Here is a 20,029-nt window from a genome sequence, read left to right as displayed (position 1 = left end):
GACAACTTTAAGATACCATCTTACACCTGTCAGAATGGCTAAAATAAAAAACACCAATGATAGCCTTTGTTGGAGAGGTTGTGGATAAAGGGGTACACTCATCCATTGCTGGTGGGAATGCAAACTTCTAAATATTTATAAGGTTTAAACTCACTACTACTGTAGGATAAAGCTCTTGTACACTCTGAGGATTTGTCAGTCATATTAGTTTAATAAAAAGCTGGTTGGCCAGCAGCCAGGCAGGAAGTATAGGTGGAGCGGCCAGACTAAGAATTCTGGGAAGAAGAAAGGCAGAGATGCAGTCTGCCAGCTAGACACAGAGACAGCAAGATGAGAATGCCTCACTGAGAAAAGGTACCAAGCCACGTGGCTAAACAGAGGCAAGGATTATGGGTTAAGTTGTAAGAGCTAGTTAATAATAAGTCTGAGCTAATAGACCAAACAGTTTCTAATTAATATAAGCCTTTGTGTGTTTCTTTCACACTGAATTGCTGTGGGACTGGGCAGGACAGAAGCTTCTGTCTACATACAACTTTAACAGATGATGCCTCAAATTAATGCTTTCTTTGTTACCTTGCCTAATGCTGAGAAATATCTTTGAACTTTTCAATAGTCATTATAAACAAATTAATAAATTCACACAGCTAATAGTCATAAACATGACCTCAGCTTGTAGACAGTAAAGTGAAATCTCTGCCTTCTTAAATTGTGAGTACAATGATTAGAAAATCTTTAGTGTGTGTGTGTGTGTGTGTGTGTGTGTGTGTGTGTGTGTGTGTGTTTGGTGCAAGTGTCTATGTGCATGCACGTGAGTATGCAGTACATGCATTTATGTCTGTGCATGCTGAGGCCAGATCTACTTGGAGCTGTGACCCCAGCACTGGAAGGCAGAGACAGGCAGATCCTGTTTGCCACCTTGTTTTCTTGAGTCAGGGTCTCTTACTGAACCAGTGGCACACTGTTTTGGCTAGTCTAATTACCCAGATAGTTGTCTTCCTGTCTCTGCCGAGTAGCCATGCCCAGTTTTCACATGGGTGCTGGCAATTTAAATTCATGTCCTCACACTTGCAGGACAAGCATTCTCATATTGAGCCATTTTCCAGCTCCTGATTAGAAAAATTTGAAAAGTAAAAAAGTATTTATTATCCTATCAACTCCAAGCATCTGTTTTGTTGGTGTTACCTTTCAGAATTTGTCCTTACATCTCTGTGTCTGTGTAAATAATTTCAGTTAACACGAGCAATTCTATTGGCTTTTTAAATTTTATAGATAAACTTTGACTTGTGCTTCCACATGCAACGATATGTAGTTACTGTCGACATTCTTTAGAAAACTGTGCAGTTTAATCACTTCTCAATTTTTGACCCTGCTCATTCATATCCTGATAATCTCAGTGTCTTTTGATTTCCAGTGAGCTATAACAGGAAAATGAGTTTGTTACAAGCATCTTGATGACTTACAATACCTCTAATACACACAACAGAGCAATGGTAACTATACATAATATTACCAAAAGTACAAACATTCCAAGTTCATCATGACACTGGTTTGCATAATTAAAAAAAATGTCTCCCTTTTGCATGGTGTGTTTCAGACGTAGCAGTTTGTGTCCCATTCACACTCAGTGCATGGCAGTGTTCCTGTCTTCACTCTTAAGCAAGTCCTCCTTCCACATGTTCGTTAGCATGTTGCTTCCTTTTATCAATTTGAACACTTTCCCCAGTGTAGAGTCTAACTTATTTCAACTAGTAGAAAGATTGTTTGCAAATTTTATTTTCATATCTTATTTTGGTTTTTAAAATTCATTTATTTTTTAGGTATGCATATCTATAATTATTTCTCCTTATTTATTATATTGCCTTGCAAAAGAGAATGCGATTTTCATATTCATGTGTGTAGAATCTAGATATGTATCCTAATTATACATTCTAATTTAGATTTGGTTAAATAATTATAATGATTATTGGGCTGGAGAGATGGCTCAGCCATTTAAAGGCTAGTGTCACAATCCAAAATATAATGGCTATATTTACCCAGCTAATTAATTTAGAGATTATTTTGCTAGATACTTCAAAATATAAATAAAAGTTGGAATTCAGAACAATTTTCTTTATTATGTATTTGTTGTGTGTGTGTGTGTGTGTGTGTGTGTGTGTGTGCGTATCAAAAACATACCTGCAGGTTTGTGCTCAGAAGACAACTTCCAGGAGTTGGTTTTTTCCTGCTGAATGGGGGTTCCAGGTTCTGGGTGGCCAAGCTTTCTTGAAAGCTCCATTATGCTCTGAGCCTTCTCACAAGTCCAAAGTTAGATATTTTGAAAGTGAAGACTTATTTTATCTTTGTATGTGCATTTTCTTGTAAGCATATCCACCCTATTCCATAGTTATTTGAACGCAGCTTTCCTATCACACTTGTTGGCAGTGTGATGTCCTTTGCTGTTTTCTTTGTTGGTTTCATTGATCTAATTGCCTTTCTGTTTTAAAGTAAATTTAAGAATAACAGTGATTTTTCTCAAATACAGCACAACGTTCTTAAGAATATACATTTAATAATATACTAAATCAATAAAGTAACTTCAGAGTACACATACTTTAATATTTATCTTTCTTTTATGTTTTCCTCTTTATTAAAAATGGTTTATGCCTTTTCACTGGGAGTTCCACTTAACATAATTTCATGATAAACCTGGAATGCTCATACTATTGCTAGGATTATAAATGGCTTCGTCCTCAGCATTCCTTAATCTGGCTTGTGTTTGTCTCTTTTGCAGAGCTGCAGACTATATCTGGGATCGGCCACAAAATATGAATTGTGTAATTTGAGTAAATCTGCATACCAGTTAAATGCTCTGATATTTGCATTTATTCCACAAAATAAAGATGGATGGTAAAAAAAAAACCATGCTAATAATTGAAACCAGATTTTAGAGGGTTGGAAGCAAAAAAGAAAAAAAAGAAAGCCTGTACCTTTGGGCATAGATCCTGCACCAGCAACCTGATGCACACGGGTACTTCTGGGTTAAGTGAAGCATTAAAGACTACTAAAAGGTTCTTAATCATGTGGGATGTACTTGACCCATGGCAGGTCTGCCATGTGAGGTTACCTCTCTTCCAAGCCTCTAGACCCATGTTCTGTACCTCATTTGTGCAGTGAGTGAAGCTGAGGCAGAGGTCTTTCCCAAGAGTCCCATCCTTTGATGAAGAGGCAACTCACAGCAGTCTTTAAACCTGGGCACCAGAGTGTGTTTAGATCTGGAGTATGTGAAAGGCTTGAGGGAGCTTACTCTCAGCCACTGCTGGAGTTCTACGGATTCAGAGCAAGTTTTTCATTCCCCATGCACTGCTCCTTGGTGGTGCTGGGTGTTTGAGGGCCCTGAGGCTTGTGCTCATCCTGGTCCTTGTAGCATTGAAATGACAGCTGGTCTGAGTTGATTGGGCGGCATAATATGCAAGTAGAAGAGTCTGAGGCTAAGAACCTGCTCTGGAAGACGGTGGGAAGCCAGACTCAGGCATTAACCAGGGCTCAAAGCCCTATCGTCTAAGTCCATTATTCTATCCAACTTCATTTGTAAAATGAGTCCAAAGACAAAAGTAATTTCAGAGTAGTGGCTGTAAAGCATTAAACTCTAGGGCGGAGCCGGGCTGTGCACAAATGCACTGGACATAAATCCATGCAGCTGCCTAGGCACACCCAGATATTTCTGAGCCTTCTAATCAAGACTTCCTTTAAATCATTTGTTTGCTTGTGCTTTTGCCTGACAGTTGAGCCATTCTCAAGGTTGTTGCTCCTATTGCTTGAATTGATATGAGCATTTAGGGAAAATCATTTACACACCCATCATATGCTAATGTATCTCCTGTATTTTTTAAATAAAATACTTGCAAATATGGGACTGGATCGCTAATTACGTTTTTTTTTTTCTTGAAAACACAATCGAAAGGCTGCATACATTTGCTTGATTGTTATGGAAGCAATCAAGACTGAAGTCTAGTCTATTCTCCCAACATGTGGAAATCTCAACAATAGGAGATTCTTTTGTAAAGACTTGAAAATGCATAGTTTTTATTCTTAACTGATGACTCTTTTTTCTTAATAATTTTCCTTTTCATTTAGCTTTGGCTTATTTGTATATTTCTTGAAAGGATGTAAATGTTAAATAATTTACATAGCTAATAACATAGCAATTTGTTGTTACCTTTTCTTTTAAAAATATTAGTTTTGAGAATTTCATATGCGAATATAATGTGTTTTGATCAAAGCCATCCTCACTTCTTACCTTCCAATTTCTTCTGCACCCCCTACCACTTTTCTCTTCCAGCTACAGTACTAATTAAGGCCACTGAGTTCATTTAGGGCTGCCAGTTGGTACAGGGATGAGGGGCTAGCCATTGGAACATGAGCAACCAATAATAGGCCTCATCCAAGCTCTTCTGACTTCCCACGTCCATCAGTCATCTGTTGCCCATAGCTCCTCAACGAGAGGTGGGACTTTGTGAGCCCTTCCCCCTTCATGCTGGGATTTTGACTGGCTTGTGGTTGTTTCGGTCTTATGAAGGCAGTCACAGCCAGTGTGAGTATAAAACATTCCTCTCGTGGCAGCAGAACCCTGTTTCACAGCCGCCCTTTACTAGCTCTGGCTCTTGCTTTCTTTCCATGGCTTCTTTCGCGATGATCCCTGTCCTCTAAGGGGAGGAGGATGATATGAACGTTCGTGGACGACTATGCGCCCCACAGTCGCTTATTCTCTCTGCCCTAGAACCTGCTGTGAGTGAGTCTCCTAACTTTAAAATGAAATCCAGTCATTTTTGCGAAAAGTTTGTCCTCAATGAAGTTTTATGTATCCAAAGAAACTCTTGACAGGAAAGAGACGACCTTTGCGGAGAGCACTATATCTTATGTGGGGCAGCAGATTCAACTGCAGGGTCTTCATGAGTCCCTGAAAGTCAGCAACAGGTCAAACAGCTTGTTTCAAAGATGTGCAGAATACCCGAGGAAATATTAAAATGTTTAAAATTTAAAACTTTAAAATGTGAAAATGTCCAGTGAGTATATAAAAAATGTCCTCAACGTTTAATCGTGGGGAAAATCAAATATTGTAAGATACCACCACACATTAGAATGGCTAATATATAGAATAAAAACAAAAAATAAAAAATAATAAATTATGGACAGATTTGGAGAAACTAGAAAATTTATGTACAGTTGATAAAATGTAAAACTTGATAGCATTGAGGAAAACAGTATGGCACTTTTAAAAACAAGTAAAAATAGAATTACTGTGTCACTCAGCAGTTCCACCTCGTTTTAGGAAATTTCCCATCTCTTTCTTTTCTACTTTTATAATTTGTTTTTTTCAAGACAGGATTTCTCTGTGTAACTGTCTTGGCTACCCTGCTTTGTAGACCAGGCTGAAGCAATTCCCAGAGATCCACCCGCCGCTGCTTCCTGAGTGCTGGGATTAAAAAGGCTTGAGATACCACTGCCTGTCTGGCGCTCTCTCTCTCTCTCTCTCTCTCTCTCTCTCTCTCTCTCTCTCTCTCTCCCTCCCTCCCTCCCTCCCTCCCTCCCTCTCTCTCTCTTTTTTTCTTCTTCTCCCTCCCTTCTTTCCTTCTTATTTTCTTCTAGCTCTGATACAGGGTCTTGAGCCTTGCTATGTAGCCCAGGCTATGCTCAAACTTAAGATTCTCAAGCTTCAGCCTACTTCTAGGGGTCTGCCCCCAAAGAATTAAGATCACGGTCTTGCCATGTGTGCTGACACATGCTTATATTCTCAGCATTTATTTTTTGAGAATTTCATTATAATTTAATCATAGTCATCTTTTTCTCCTAACTACTTCCCATCTCCCCATCCCCTAAAACTTTTCTTCTTCTTCATTTTCAACCCACTGACTTCTACCTGTGCTGCCTATATACTTAAAAACATGGGGCCATTTCCAGGAGTATAGCTGACCTCCTGGAAGCTGTCAGCTGTTACTCCTCAGTTCGGGGTAGAGGCGTGTAATCCCCTCCCAGATCCATGCTAGAAGGTGAATGGCTTGCTCTTGTGTGGGCAACATAGCTGCTTTGAGTTCATGAGTGCCGAGGTCCTACAATGTTGAGAACACACTCTTATATTCTGGTCCTCTCTGGCCTCTGGCTTTTAGAACCTTTCTGCCCCCTCTTCCACAATGATTCCTGAGCCTTGGATGTGTGTGAGATAGATATCCCATTTGTGGGTGAGCACTCCACTGACATTCTCTTCAGTTAGGCCAGTAGTGAGTCCCCACACTAACCACGGTCCACTGCACAAGGAACTTTCCCTGATGAGTTCTGAGATCTGCAGCAATCTATACATAAAAGATACAAATTTGGAGTTTGATACTATGTCCACTTAGAAGAATAATAAAAGTGCACCTTAAATCCAATCAGCAAGTGTTTGGTTAACATCAGACTGCTTGTTCCCCTATTGTTCCTGTGGGCACGTTGGCATGATGCCTTGTTTGTTATTACTGAAGTTCATAGGGTTAATAGATGGGTAAGGATGCTAATAACAATTTTTCCACTAACCCTCCCAGCACTGGTGCTGTGCAAACCAATCATCATGAAGGAAGTATCCTGGTCAGTACCAAGTTGATCTCTCATGTCCCGTGACCAAAGTGTATAATGTCTTAAGCAATGGTGACTTACCCTAAAGTTCTGGTGGGCAACCAAACTCAGTAGCAGTAGCCTGTTTGTTTAGGGGGTGTCTATATGATACTCCCAACCAACAACTCAAGGCATAATCACCCACACCTGGTGCTGGGCTTTTTATTTGGCAACCTATGACTTCTGGGATGAGCATAATCCTCTGTATAGGATAACTCCAATTAAACCCTTTTATGTGAATATACAGGTGATACAAAATGGGAACGCTGACTAATGGAGAGGGAGGTTTAGAGAGAAGATGAGAACATGTGGCAGAGGATAGGGTGGGTGGCTAACACTAAGCATGTTTAAATAATCCACATGGAAGCCTATTTTTGTGTCACACATACTCATATACACACACAGTCACTCATGCATACACACACTAACAGAACAAACATACTTATTTAATACTTACTCATGAATACACGCCCATACACATGCAGTCACTCATATACACATACACACACACATTGATACACACACATATACTCACTCACAGACACAGGACTTGCTTTTAGCACACACACTTACTCACACACACACAAGTCACTCATATATACACACACTAACACAACATACATACATATATATATATATATATTCACTCATGAACCCATACACCCATACACACGCAGTCACTCATGCATACATACACACACACACACACACACACACACACTCACTGACGCACACATATACTCACTCACAGACACAGGACTCACTTTTAGCACACACACTTACTCATACACACACAGAGTCATACACACTCATACAAAAGATTTCAAAATTTTAATTCTAAAATTTAAGGAACATTTCTATATAATAATATAGTTATTTAAATTTGAGAAGTATTCTTGGAAATGACATTTGTTTTAATTTTTTTCTTTCATAGTACCTTGACTGTATTAGAAAAACTGTTTAATTAAATCTTATTAAATAGATGAATTTAGACTATCTTATGTTCTCCTGTCTTTCCTTATTAACACACAGACATATTCAAGCCAAAAGTCTATTTTTTTTGTTTAGAAATATATACAAAACTGAAAGTCTGAATTTTGTTTCTCTTAAAAAAAAAATCCCACGGCTGTCTGTACAAAGGTATTTGCTGATGCCCTGGCCAGAATCCAGTCTAAGCGATAACAACTTGCTCTGCATACCTCATCTTCTATGGTTGTTATGAAGGCATTCTTCTTTGCTTCCTGTTCTAAAGCACTGTGTAACATTGCTGAATTCATTGAACTTTTTTTTTCTACATCCTGTTCGGCAGCACAGGATAAACGAGCTGAACACATCTGTGCACTATATGCACACTGTAGGTCTGTAGAATGCATATCCTGAAGGCTATCACACAACCCATGTGTTCAATGGGTGCTCCTTTTGGAAAGTGGAACAGAATGCTGTTTAGTCAATGTTTAGTCAATGTTAGATAACCTGTTTCTCATGAATTCATCTCTGAGTCCAATTTTATAAAATGCACCAAATGTGGCCAAAACATTCATTAAGGGTTGTTCAGTGGTCCTTACAGGTTCTCTTCTCATGTGAGGAGGAATACATGCAACTCCACAAGTCTGAAATGGACGTGGTGCTAACTCAGCTCAAACCCCCGTATCCGATCTGCTCTGGGCGATTCGATGCAGATTGTTTTAAAATGGCTCAGGACAGTGGTGGGGGACCTGGAAAGAGAATACCATGGTTAAGATGAGTATAATCATTAATCCGATTTCTGCTGCATCTCCCAACAGGAAACATGGTTTATTTTTTATTCAGAAAACACGTTGAATGCTTTGAATGTGTATACTATACTGGCCGTTTGTACAGAAGATCATTTAGAATTGATTTGTCTTAAATGGAGAATACAGTTTTTTGAAAGTGGATCAAGTTGTCTAGGCTGAGAGGAAATCTGAGGCGGCTGTCTCTGGAGGCCCAGCCCTCTGCCGCCTGTCCATCTGCTAACCTGGCAGTCTCTTCAGGTTGCTGCTAAAACCAGGTCCCTTCCTTGTGCCTCCCCTGAGAGCTCCCCTGGAGTTCTAGGGTCTCTCTCTGTCTCTCTCAGATACGGAGAGCATTTCCTGCCGTTCTGTGCGTTATTTCCTTGGTCCTTTGCGGTTGCTAGTTCAGACTTCTTTTAAGATGCTTGTTATTGGCACATATCGCTTTGATTCTTCTATAATGCTTGAATGCTATTTGTCACTTTCACCTTCTTATTTGCAACTATCAACATATTTGAGAGAAAAAACACAAAGCATGAGTGTAGCCATGAAGTCAAGCAGACCCCCAGAAGGCAGCAGTGAGGAAGAGGTTCTCATTATCAAGAGACTGCTCTGAGCAAGATGGAAACACTGCCAGGGCAGCAATCTGTGTATGGAAAGGAAAAAGGAAGTGAGAAGCTGGATATTGATCTTGCCAAATGAAGCAATGTAAGAAAATATTACGTTGTGAATTTCTTTCCATTATTTTCTCAAGTAGGTCCGGCAACTCAGATTAGGAGAACAATGGCTGAGATGCTGGGACAAAATCCAATGCCTCTGATAAAGCCCCTGGAAACAGGAAATAGCAAATTTATTGAGACAAAGCAAGTGCTTCTTAGGGTTTAAGATTTTTTTTAATCAAAAGGGGTATTAAAATTGTGACATGTATCTTACATTTTTACACATACTACCGAGATTTTTTTTAAAAAAAATAAATCATGTGGAAATTAAAATATTGGGTATACCATTCATTTACTCAGTGGACAAAGCATTGTGGTTACGTTGGACATGAGAAATCTTCAGTTGATGACTCTGGTATCACTGATCTTAGCTTAGCAAGGCGCCCCCTGATGGACTTACGGTGCAAATGTGAGTTAGGCCTCCAAACCTTGGTTTAACCTTTATTATTTTCTCTCTTTTCCCTTCTCTTGTCTTTCAATACTTTTGACAGTCTACTAAGATGTTAACTGAGTTCATCCTCTCTAAGTGCTGGTGGTTAAGACAAGGGGTACATAAAAATGGTTTACCAACCAGACTCATGGGGCAGATGCTATTGCAGATGCAGGGCATTATGGCCCTTCAAGAGATTGGGTGGCTGTTTTATCATCTAAACTTCACTTGTCTCTATCCTTAATCTGCTCTGCCTATGTCAGGAGGCTGTTGTAGGGTTCCAAGGGAGATAGTCTATGTTATGGTCTCCTGTGATTATCCTTGCAAACACAGCCCTAGGTAGTAACTTACATGAGTCAATATAGGAATGCATTGAAAATTTGATGTATGGACTTAGAAAGAAACTCACATTAAAAAGGATCTTATTTGGCCTGTACAAGTTTTCATGTTCTGGATGAAATATCCCTTAGGTGTGTGTGTGTGTGTATGTTTTGCATTTTTTTTTTTTGGTGGACAAGGCATGGTCTTACGATGTAGCTCAGACTATCCTCAAACTTGAAATCCTCTTTCCTCAACCTCCCAAGTGCTGAGATTATAAGCATATGCCGTCACACTCAATTCTCTTTGTTCTTTGTCAAATAAAGTAATTTTCAAAAATCAGTTAGAGCTCCTACATGGTCTTTCTCATAATTCTTTTTGTATACTTGCTACATTATAGTATAGTTATAATTCTACATTTTACTTTTCCTGCTTGATTGTGAAGATTTTGAGGGCCAAATCTGTTTGTCTGCACTGATGGTGTTTTTTGTTTTGTTTTGTTTTGTTTTTTGAGACAGGGTTTCTCTGTGGTTTTGGAGCCTGTCCTGGAACTAGCTCTTGTAAACCAGGCTGGTCTCGAACTCACAGAGATCCGCCTGCCTCTGCCTCCCGAGTGCTGGGATTAAAGGCGTGCGCCACCACCGCCCGGCTGCTCTGATGGTGTTTGAAGTAGATTTGAGAAGCGATTTTCCAGTGAGACATCTTTTCCATGTTTTTTTGTTTTATGTTTGATTACAGCATTTACTAGGCAACAGAGATAGTTTTCTACTGTTTATTAAGAAAATATCATGGCTTGCAATAATAAAGAATTCTAGGCATCCAATTAGGGATTGGATTGGCATTCCAGTTAGGGCTCATTCCATTTATGGTTCAGAGTAAAGGAACACAATATTAGCAGTGGTACAATCATTCATAGAACGCATGCTTTGCAAAAGTGGAAAGCTGGTGAGCTGCATAGGTTCATCAGTATAGGAAATATAAGCTGCTTTTTCCTCTTTTATTGGCATCCAAAATTTTCAGTTTCATCTTCTCTGCACCTTGAAATGTCTTGTTTGTAAGATACAAAGATGAAACCAAAGGATTTTTCACCCCTCTCCTTGCTCTGTAATTCTCCAGTGAGATTGATGGTTATTTCATGTGTAATTTTTGTTGGGTTTGAATTTTCACTGTAAACCACTATCAATCTACAGAGTAATCCATTCTGCTAAATACTCACTTTTAGTCTTCCGTTGTTTTTATTACAATCAAATGATTGAGATAACGTTAAAGGACATTAGCGAAAAGGCAAAACATTCAAGAGACTGGATTTAAATGAGGCCCTATACAGAAAGATCCTCAAGTAGATGAAGGTCAGGGGAAGACCTTGGGGATGGTGAGAACCTCAAAAAACTCCTGCTAAGGGATTCTAGCAAAGTTTGAAATTTGAATCCCCAGAAAGAAGAGCTTGGGTTGTCTCTGAGAGTGCCCATGACATTTTGTGACTAGTAAAGGACCACATTTGGGCAGGAAGAGAGGACAAAGTTGTACCTGCTGAACATCACTGCAAGTTTGGCAGGAAATGAAACCATCATGAGTGAAAAGGAAGAGGAAATTGCCAGTGACACACAGATGCAGGGCTCTGTTAAGTAAAGAGAAAGACTGGAATGAAATCAAGTGCTGTAAGGGAGGAGGGCTGGGTTTGCCAAATAGTCGTATCATTCAGTATTTTAGAAGTTGGAAAGGATGCTTCCAGCTGGAGGAATATGACAGCTTGGCAAGACGTTACTTCTCCTGAGCATTTCTCATAAATGATAAAAGATTTATCTCGGCTGTCCAGAGTAGTTTGCAAAAATGTTTATTAATGAGCTTTAGAGCAGATTCTGATCTTGGTTGAAAACAGGTGTACATTTGACAGTCTCTGGGTAACTAAAGGAAGGCTAATCAGTCCTCTTACTCGAATAGCACCTCTGACCCCGATTCTTAAAGAAAAACACGTATGCAAATCCTTTCAGTTTTTGCAATTAGAGGGGCCATTTTTGCAAGCTACATTCCTTACTCCTTTCTCCCTTTATTCTTAGATAGTTCCACCCCCTCCCCCCATCTTCTTTGCATCCTGTCTCCATTCTAGAAAGACTTGAGTAGTATGCCATGCAGGAACACAGAAGGTTGGCTTGACACTGCTGTTGACAATTCGTCTGTCAGGGTGTAACTGTCTGGCATGCCCAGTCACTGTTTTGCATTCCTTTGCAAAGTATGCCTTTGTTTAGTCTTGGGGGAATCGGCTTCCCTCATTTTTCCATACACTCAGAACATGGCTAATGGCCACTCTGCTTTGTATGGAATGCAGATGTTTGCATTTTCACACGGTTTAGCCAATTAGCTCTCCATTCCTTTTGCAAATTGCAAGGTGTCTAATCTATAGGAAAGGTTCAAGATACTTTTTTTGGTGGCATTTCTAAGAAAAATTGCACAGGTCATGGCAGAGAAATTGTGCTCTTTTCCAGTTTATCTCATTTACTTTTCAAATTCTACATCTGCTTTCAAGCCATATGTAGCATGTTATAGAAGGCCTGGCTAATTAGCTATTATCCTTTGAAGTATAACATCCAATATGCCTCTGAAGCTAGAATATCTTTTATAAAAGCTAATTATTAAGACTATTTCTAATATTGTGTTGCTATTGCACACTATAATTTTGAATGCATCCTAGATCTTTTTTTTTACATGAAATAGAAAACTTGTCATCTGCTCTAGGAACTTAAATCCTATGCATTTCTGAATGATACACAGATGAATTTTAATACTAGTACTCAAAGACACAGATGATTTCTCAAAAGGTGAATGGTATCTACACATGGGCACGGCACTTTAAACTATGTATTTTAAAAGTTTCTTTTTTTTTTAAGAATAAGCTTTAGGCACTGAAAAGTATTTGTCATAATCATGTTACATTTTCCAAAAATAATGTGTGTGCATGTGTGTTTGTAATCATTTTAATACAAGCTGGTATCTGGATGGCTGCTTTTCACTTGACTTAAACCACACGTCATGACTCTGCATGGGAAGAAGTAGTCCTGCCTTGTTCCTGTTAGAAGTGGTGGCTTGCTCTGTCCCTCAAGGAAATCTTGGAGGGAACACAGCTCTGAAGGTGACTGTGAGCCGAGCCAGCTTAGGGCAATGGTGATAATGAGAGCCAGCTATCCCAGTCAGAGGGAAAGAAGTTGGAAGGACTGTTTCTTGTATGGCCAATGCCTTTGTATCTGTGCTCTTGAAGTTATTAAGAAATCTTACAGACTGGGTGGTGAATGCTCATTTTTCTTTTTTCTCTTCTCTTCTCTTCTCTTCTCTTCTCTTCTCTTCTCTTCTCTTCTCTTCTCTTCTCTTCTCTTCCCTTCCCTTCCCTTCCCTTCCCTTCCCTTCCCTTCCCTCCCCCCCCTCGTTTAGCAGTTTCTTTATTTTGAATTAACTAAGGTGGCCTTTTCTCTATAATGTAGGAAATTGAATTACAGGTTGGATGTGTGATTAATCCATTTAGGTATTAACAGTCACATATGTGCTCAGTATTTTCTGACTGATGAAATTAAAAAGAACTGGGTCTTGTGCCAGTTCTTATCCCTCTTGTATTCCCTAAAGTTAAAAAATACTGTTTTAACTGTATAAAATCCATAGTAAATTATGAACTATCTCTGGTAGCTATAAAATGAGTCTTTGGTACTTTGCTTATCAGTCAATAATTATTTATTGTTATTTAATATTTAATAATTATTTAATGGAAAAAAGACATTTACAAACATAGTAAAGTATTTAATGCTATTGATTACTGTTTATTAATCTATGCTATTTTTTTTTGTCTTCACAGAAATTGGTCCAGTGACAATTACCACAGATCCCAAAAAGTTTCAATATGAACTCAGAGAACTCTATGTTCAGGTGAGTGAAATGGAAAACCGTGTATCTTTGGCTGACTTTCCTCACTTTTAAAATCTGAAGGAAGTAATTATTCCCTCAGGGGACTCAAGACATGTCATGCCCCCCCCCCATGTCTAGACTGAATCAACAGATGTAGAATATGAAATTGTAAGTTCATTTGTGCTGCACCAACAGCCACCTTTGCCCTGTAACAATGGAGCTGAGAAGTTGTGACAGAGGTGATTTGTCTGCTTTAAAGAAACTATTTGCTGAACCCTGTCCTAGGAAGGTCCCTTGCCTTTGATACACAAGAAATGGTTAATCTTTCTTACAACATAAAAAAATGTAACCAAGGTGACTGTGAATCTCCTTCCTCTAAATTGCCCATATAGAATTTTGGGGTATAAATTACATATGGTTAACAGGAAAGGCCAGTAGCGTTCACTTCAGGATCATTCTGAAAGCAGTACTTGGAGAATGAGTTGGTATGTATTGTCCCCTTCGTGCTGCATTGAGATTATCCCTAAATCCATTCATTAAAAAGAATTCGCCTCTGTGCGGCTGGTTTACTACGCTTCCATGGTGGCTTCTCCTGCTCTCATCTCTAGACGTTTGTGCCTCTTTCCAGAATCCATCTGGACTCATTGTTCATAGTTCCCCTCAGAACTATTGCCATTCCCAGCGACGTCCACGTGTGTTGTGTCATATTTCACTTAAACAGCACCTCCTTACTCCTTGACCTGCTAGCCGATCTCGGCGGACTCTAACTGAACTTTTTAGCCCTGAATTACCACAAACATCCTGAACCTCGCCACTATTTCAAGTCTTCCCTTTCTGCAATAACTAATTCAGACAACTCAGTCTCCTTCAGCACACGGCATTGGAGATGCTGATGCAGCTTCCTATGCTGCTTATATTATTTATTTATTCCATTAAAAAATTTACACTTGTTGCTGCTTTTATTTTTTTTTACATCCACCAGAAACTGTAGTAAGTGGCTCATAGGCTTTCTCCCAGGCCATTACAGCCTTCAGTGTTTCACTCTCTGCCCATCTAGTTCAGAGATTTATCATTTTAAAACATTGTTTTGTTTTCTCCGTGCAGTGTTTTTCTGTTCCAGAGGCAACCCCTCATTTCTAAGTGACTTGTCTCTCTGTGTTGCTCATGCTTCTCCACCAGCTGCCAAGGGCTGTGGAAGTCTTACAACACAGCACGGTATACCACCTGCCCTGTGATAAGGAGGTAGTGAAACACGGATAAGTCTGGAGGACAGAGCAGGACTCCTGGAAGAAATCCCATTCAAGATAAGACTTTGAGTATTTTAAAGATTGTAAATTCTGCTAAGGGAGTGCAGAAGAGAAGATTTGGACAGGAACTTCCTAAGCAAAGAGTAGCATATGCAAAAACCTCAGGAGAAGAGCTAGGAACAGTGATGGGAGAATTTATGCCAGTTCCTTGAGGCAGAACACAGAGCTTGGGGACAGAGTGGCCCCAGAAAGGGATGAGCGGTAGCAGGGTCTCAGATATTGCAACCCCCAGGGAGTATGTGATGAAGCCCAGCAAGAGGCACGATGATCCATAACCACCCTTCTGCAATTCTCACAGTTCTACTGTGTTTCTTAAGTCATCTCAACCTCCTGATCCTTTTACTGACAACTCTTATAAATCCTATAACAGTTGTTTCAGCAAATGTTCTACTCAGAGCAAGTGACAGACTTCAATTTCATGTGCAGGCACAAAAATAAAGCCGGTAGCTTCAGTGTCCTTCATAATACTGTCCCTTTCCTACTTCTTCATACTTCCTTTCCTCTCATCCATCCTCCTATTTTTCTGCTCCCTTTTCCTGGGCACCTTCTTGGGAACTTGTCTGGCTTGAAATTGACCAGCAGACATGGGGGTTTCTCAAGCTTTGGGAACTAGATTCCACTTTCTCCTCATTTTACGGTCCCTCCTTTAGTAAAATTATATGCAATCACATTTGTTTTGAGCCTTAGTCTCTTTGGGGGGACAGATCCTCATTTTAATCTCTTGGATGTAAAGGTGTCTCTCTAAAATAAGATTCATGGAAGTTCCTTGTATGGCTGTCCAAACCTGGCCCTTCATCTTGGTCTTTGTCTCCTGCTTGTCAGCTTTGCAAATGTTATGGTATTGTGATTAGTCACCCGAATATTTGATTCATTGTTAATACACCTCTCATCTACCTCTTCTGCTAATATCAGTAAGGTCTGAATTTAAATTTCATAGATGTCTTTAAAAATCCATTGAGTTTCTCTCTCCTGGCACATTCTGAATCCCAGTGACTTTACTGAACTATGGAGAAAAGCACCTGCGTGATGTTTTTGAGTTTCCTCTGGTTTTTGCTTTTCTGTAGATGAAAGTCTCAGAACACGTCTCTGAACTTTGACCCCTGCTAGGGCTTCATCACATAAAAAAGTCTTAGATTGGATGTGATTTCTTCAGAGACTCCTGCTCTTTCCTCCCGGCTTGTTCTTATCTCACTACCTCTCTGTCATAGAGCAGATACCATATTTACATCGAAGGAACATGTATGGCATCATTATACATCATACGTTATTATCCAAAGAAATGCCTGACGTGTAGAGCATGCTCACTTAGGAACGCGAGTGAGATGATGAATAGACATGGCAGAATATGCATACGAGCCCAGGTCAGAGCACATTTTACAGTGTTAATGTTTAATTAGTTGCAGTGTTAGGTGAAGAGCTTGATTGGGACCACGAAGGTCACTCTGTTTTGTGCGTGTCTTGATGTGCGTACTGAACTGAGTGAGTTATCGCTAACAGATATGTAAATAAACTTGCACAATTACCTCTTGAGTGCTCTTGTTTTTGATGAATTTTCTTCTTGTCACCTTTCCTATCAGTAATCCTCTGTCCTCCCGACCTTCTGGCACATTGCTATTAACCTGCTACTTCATTTCTAGTCACTTTTCTTTTTTTCTAGAGCCCTTAGAATAGAAAAATCTTTAGATGTTGAGATTCTCTAGGGGAGTGTGGGGGAAAGTCTTTATAGAATTGTTATCCTGTTAAGGGATTGTGACTTGAGGAACTCCATTTTCTGCGTGGTCTCAATCTCCACACTCACTCATTCTATTGTCAACTCTTGATGATAAGAGCCTTGTAGTTCTCGGTGCAGCCTGGGCACCTTCTGGGCGGTGATTCAGGGTATTGGGGGGTAGTTTACATAGCTGTTGCACAGATGAATGACAGTTCTTTTAAAAAATGTTTGCTAGCAGTAACATTATATCAAAATGATTTGAACTCACTGGGGCAAAGATATCTTAAAAACCCAATCCCAGTTTTCAGGATGTTGTAGAGACCCAGAAAGGTCAGGGAAGGGAACTTTCGAGCTGAGGACCTATTAGGAAGAGATTAAATTCGCCTTCGCCTCTGTAAGAAGGCAGCGGAACGTACTCACAAACGTCTGAACAGACTGCGAATAGCCAGCCGCGTTCCAAATAAGACCTGGCACTGCACTGCTGTTTCCTGCCGCTCCCTGTTTGCATTTTGAAGGATCTTCAGGGTGTGTCCATATCCTCCCTGAGCCATTTGTCTCCAGGCTGAAAGACCTGCTTCCTGACCCACACCCATTGACTCTCTTGGCAAAGCTCAGCCCAGCACCCTCTGGAATTGAATCTGATGCCGTCAATATCTAGGGTGGTTTGATTTTTACCTCCAATTAAAAAAGAATAATCTCTCAGAATTGGAGTTGGTGTCCAATGTCTCTGGAGATTTGCTCTGGGCGAGGCACATCTTATTAATACTATTTATTGCTGCTTTATTTTGACTTGTGTTGTCATAAGATCCACAAGGGGTCAATTAGAATATCTTGTTGAGAAAGAAATTAAATATTTAGTTTTTCATTTCATTCAGGCCTGGGCGCTATTACAAGCATCAAGAATACCACGGGAGTATTTTAATTTGAAAATTTCTAGCAAATGCTTCTTTTTTTTTCCTAATTAAGGCAAAAATTGAATTAAGTAAGGGTCAGATTAAAAAAAAAGCAACAATCCAGCAACTCTAGACTGCACTAGTACTTCGTGTTTAATCAAAGAAATAGGCACTGTTTCCTTGTTGTTCTTTGCGTGGAAAATATTTTATTGTTTCAAAAATTAGTATGAAAAACTAAGTATGTTATATATTTTATAAAATTTTTGTGTAGGATAGTAGATTTTATTTGGGGTATAATTTCTGGACCTCGCCTCCCCCTGCCCAATCACTGGCATTGAGCGAAGTAAGAATTGCTACATTTTTAAACCTTGAATTTGTGGAAAAGCAAACATCTGAAAACATTCCTTTCACATCTAACTTGATTTTGAAAATAAGAAAAGGGATTCAGTTTGAAGTACATTAAATACTTCTCCATTAACACCGCATCCATCTTAGTTTATTTTCCCATAGAGAAATGGAATAAGAAAACCAATCTAAACATTTCCAAGAAAAAAAGGACAAAAGTTACTACATTTAAATCATTATGTTTACTGCATTAATTGTTTTTTATTCCTTTTCATCTTGTTGACAGAGAAGTGAGTTTAAAGGCAAATGAACTTTCTCTCTGGGGACAAGGAGGGAAGGCAAAAGGACAACAAATGGTGTTCAGAGTGCACATGGCTTGGCAATTAATAAAGCTGTAAATATTCAGGGAAGAGTGCTGCCTGGGGTCACATTCTTTATAAGAAATTATAAAGCCTGTTGAGTTTTAGAAAATATTATTGGCACTGTTACGCTTTTAAGTATTTTATCCAAATGTTTTAAAGAACAAAAAGCGCATTAGTCAAACATTGGAAATAACAAGAAAAAATTCCACAAAAAATAATAATCAAGAGATTTCTACGTAATTAAATAGCACTCACAAGCCTTTTTTTTTTTTTTTGTATATACTGTTGATCTTCCCTCAGTTCCCACAGAACTTACTTTCTTTTGCAACATTTAATGGAATAGACTTTTAAAAGCACAAATGTATGTGGGACAGCTATGTTCCCATAGCAGGAGGACAGAGTGTAAGAAGATCAGGGTGGGGTCTGATTTCTCTCCGTCCTTAACAGAAGCATAGGGAGGAGCACAAGGTGTACATGCAGTGGATGGATGTGTGGGGGAGATGTTTGGCTGTCCCAGAAGAATGGTTGACACTGAAATTCTCTGCCAACAGAGACCACTATGGCTAAGCTAGCAAACAGTGCTCACAAATGGAAACCAAGATAATGCCAGCTTTAGAAGAATTTGCAGTGGCAGACAGGAAGTGCTTTATGTAACATCTTGTGTTCTGAGTCACACAGCTGGAGCAAGTGCAATCCTTACTTCTATAGTAAGATGCCAAACAAAGAAACCAAATAAAATGAAACCTGATTCAAAACCAAAAGAGAATGGGTTATACATCACCATGGATGTAAATATTATGTAAACGTTTAGAAGATTTTATTTTTATATTTGGTGCTGTAGTTCACATTTTTATATTAAAAAGATTTTCCTTTTAACATATATATGACTTACGCATCTTATTTATATTTACTATACATAAAATACATCCATATATTTATATCTATCTGTAGTTACAAAATATAGACTCTAAAAGAATGACGTGTACTTAATTGTTTAACTTGAGGAAAATACTTTGATTGAAAAGTCTAATTTGTAATGCATGTGCAGCCTTCAGGAGTGAATTGTAGCATCTGATCCAAAGTTGGAAGTGGCGGCTACTGCCGCTGCTCCTTGTACTGTTTCTTGAAGGGACACACTCTCCACCTACTTAAGACATTAATTTGCATTAGTTATGGAATGTGTGCCCGAGGGTAAGTTTTGCAAGTATTTCTAGGTCAAGTCATTATTTCAATTTAAAACTTCCAAAACATTGCTATGTCTTCTCACAAATGAATAAATACCAGTGTTGAGATATTACGTGGCATATCTCACTTAGTTCCCCAAATTTTGAGCACCAAGACTGACCACATTCATATAGTCTCTCTCTTTCTCTGTCTCGCACACACACACTCAATATACATTTATACACACATACACACATGTGTATGTTTTCATGTGTGTTTATTTTATTTTTTTTTAAAGATTTTTTTTTATTGAGAAAAAAAATTTCCGCCTCCTCCCAGCCTCCCACTCCTCCCAGCCTCCCCCCACTCCTTTCTCCCTCCCTCTCGAGTCTGAAGAGCAGTCAGGGTTCCCTGCCCTGTGGAAAGTCCAAAGTCCTCCCCGCTCCATCCTGGTCTAGGAAGGTGAACATCCAAACTGGCTAGGCCCCCACAAAGCCAGAACAAGAAGTAGGATCAA

General features: G+C 39.3%; 1 protein-coding gene across 1 annotated transcript in view; it reads left to right on the top strand.

Moving 5' to 3' along the window:
- The window catches only part of LOC113458426 (hemicentin-1-like), a 122,511-nt gene extending 108,709 nt beyond the window's left edge, over nt 1-13,802 (top strand). The window contains exon 2 of the mRNA XM_026789608.1: nt 13,681-13,802. Within this exon, the coding sequence (XP_026645409.1) occupies nt 13,681-13,802 (122 nt within the window). The remainder of the gene's footprint in view (nt 1-13,680) is intronic.
- Nucleotides 13,803-20,029: the final 6,227 nt, after the last annotated feature.

The sequence above is a fragment of the Microtus ochrogaster genome, unplaced genomic scaffold, assembly GCF_000317375.1.
Source record: "Microtus ochrogaster isolate Prairie Vole_2 unplaced genomic scaffold, MicOch1.0 UNK24, whole genome shotgun sequence".
Classification (NCBI taxonomy): Eukaryota; Metazoa; Chordata; class Mammalia; order Rodentia; family Cricetidae; genus Microtus; species Microtus ochrogaster.
This window is presented reverse-complemented; position numbering and strand designations above follow the sequence as displayed.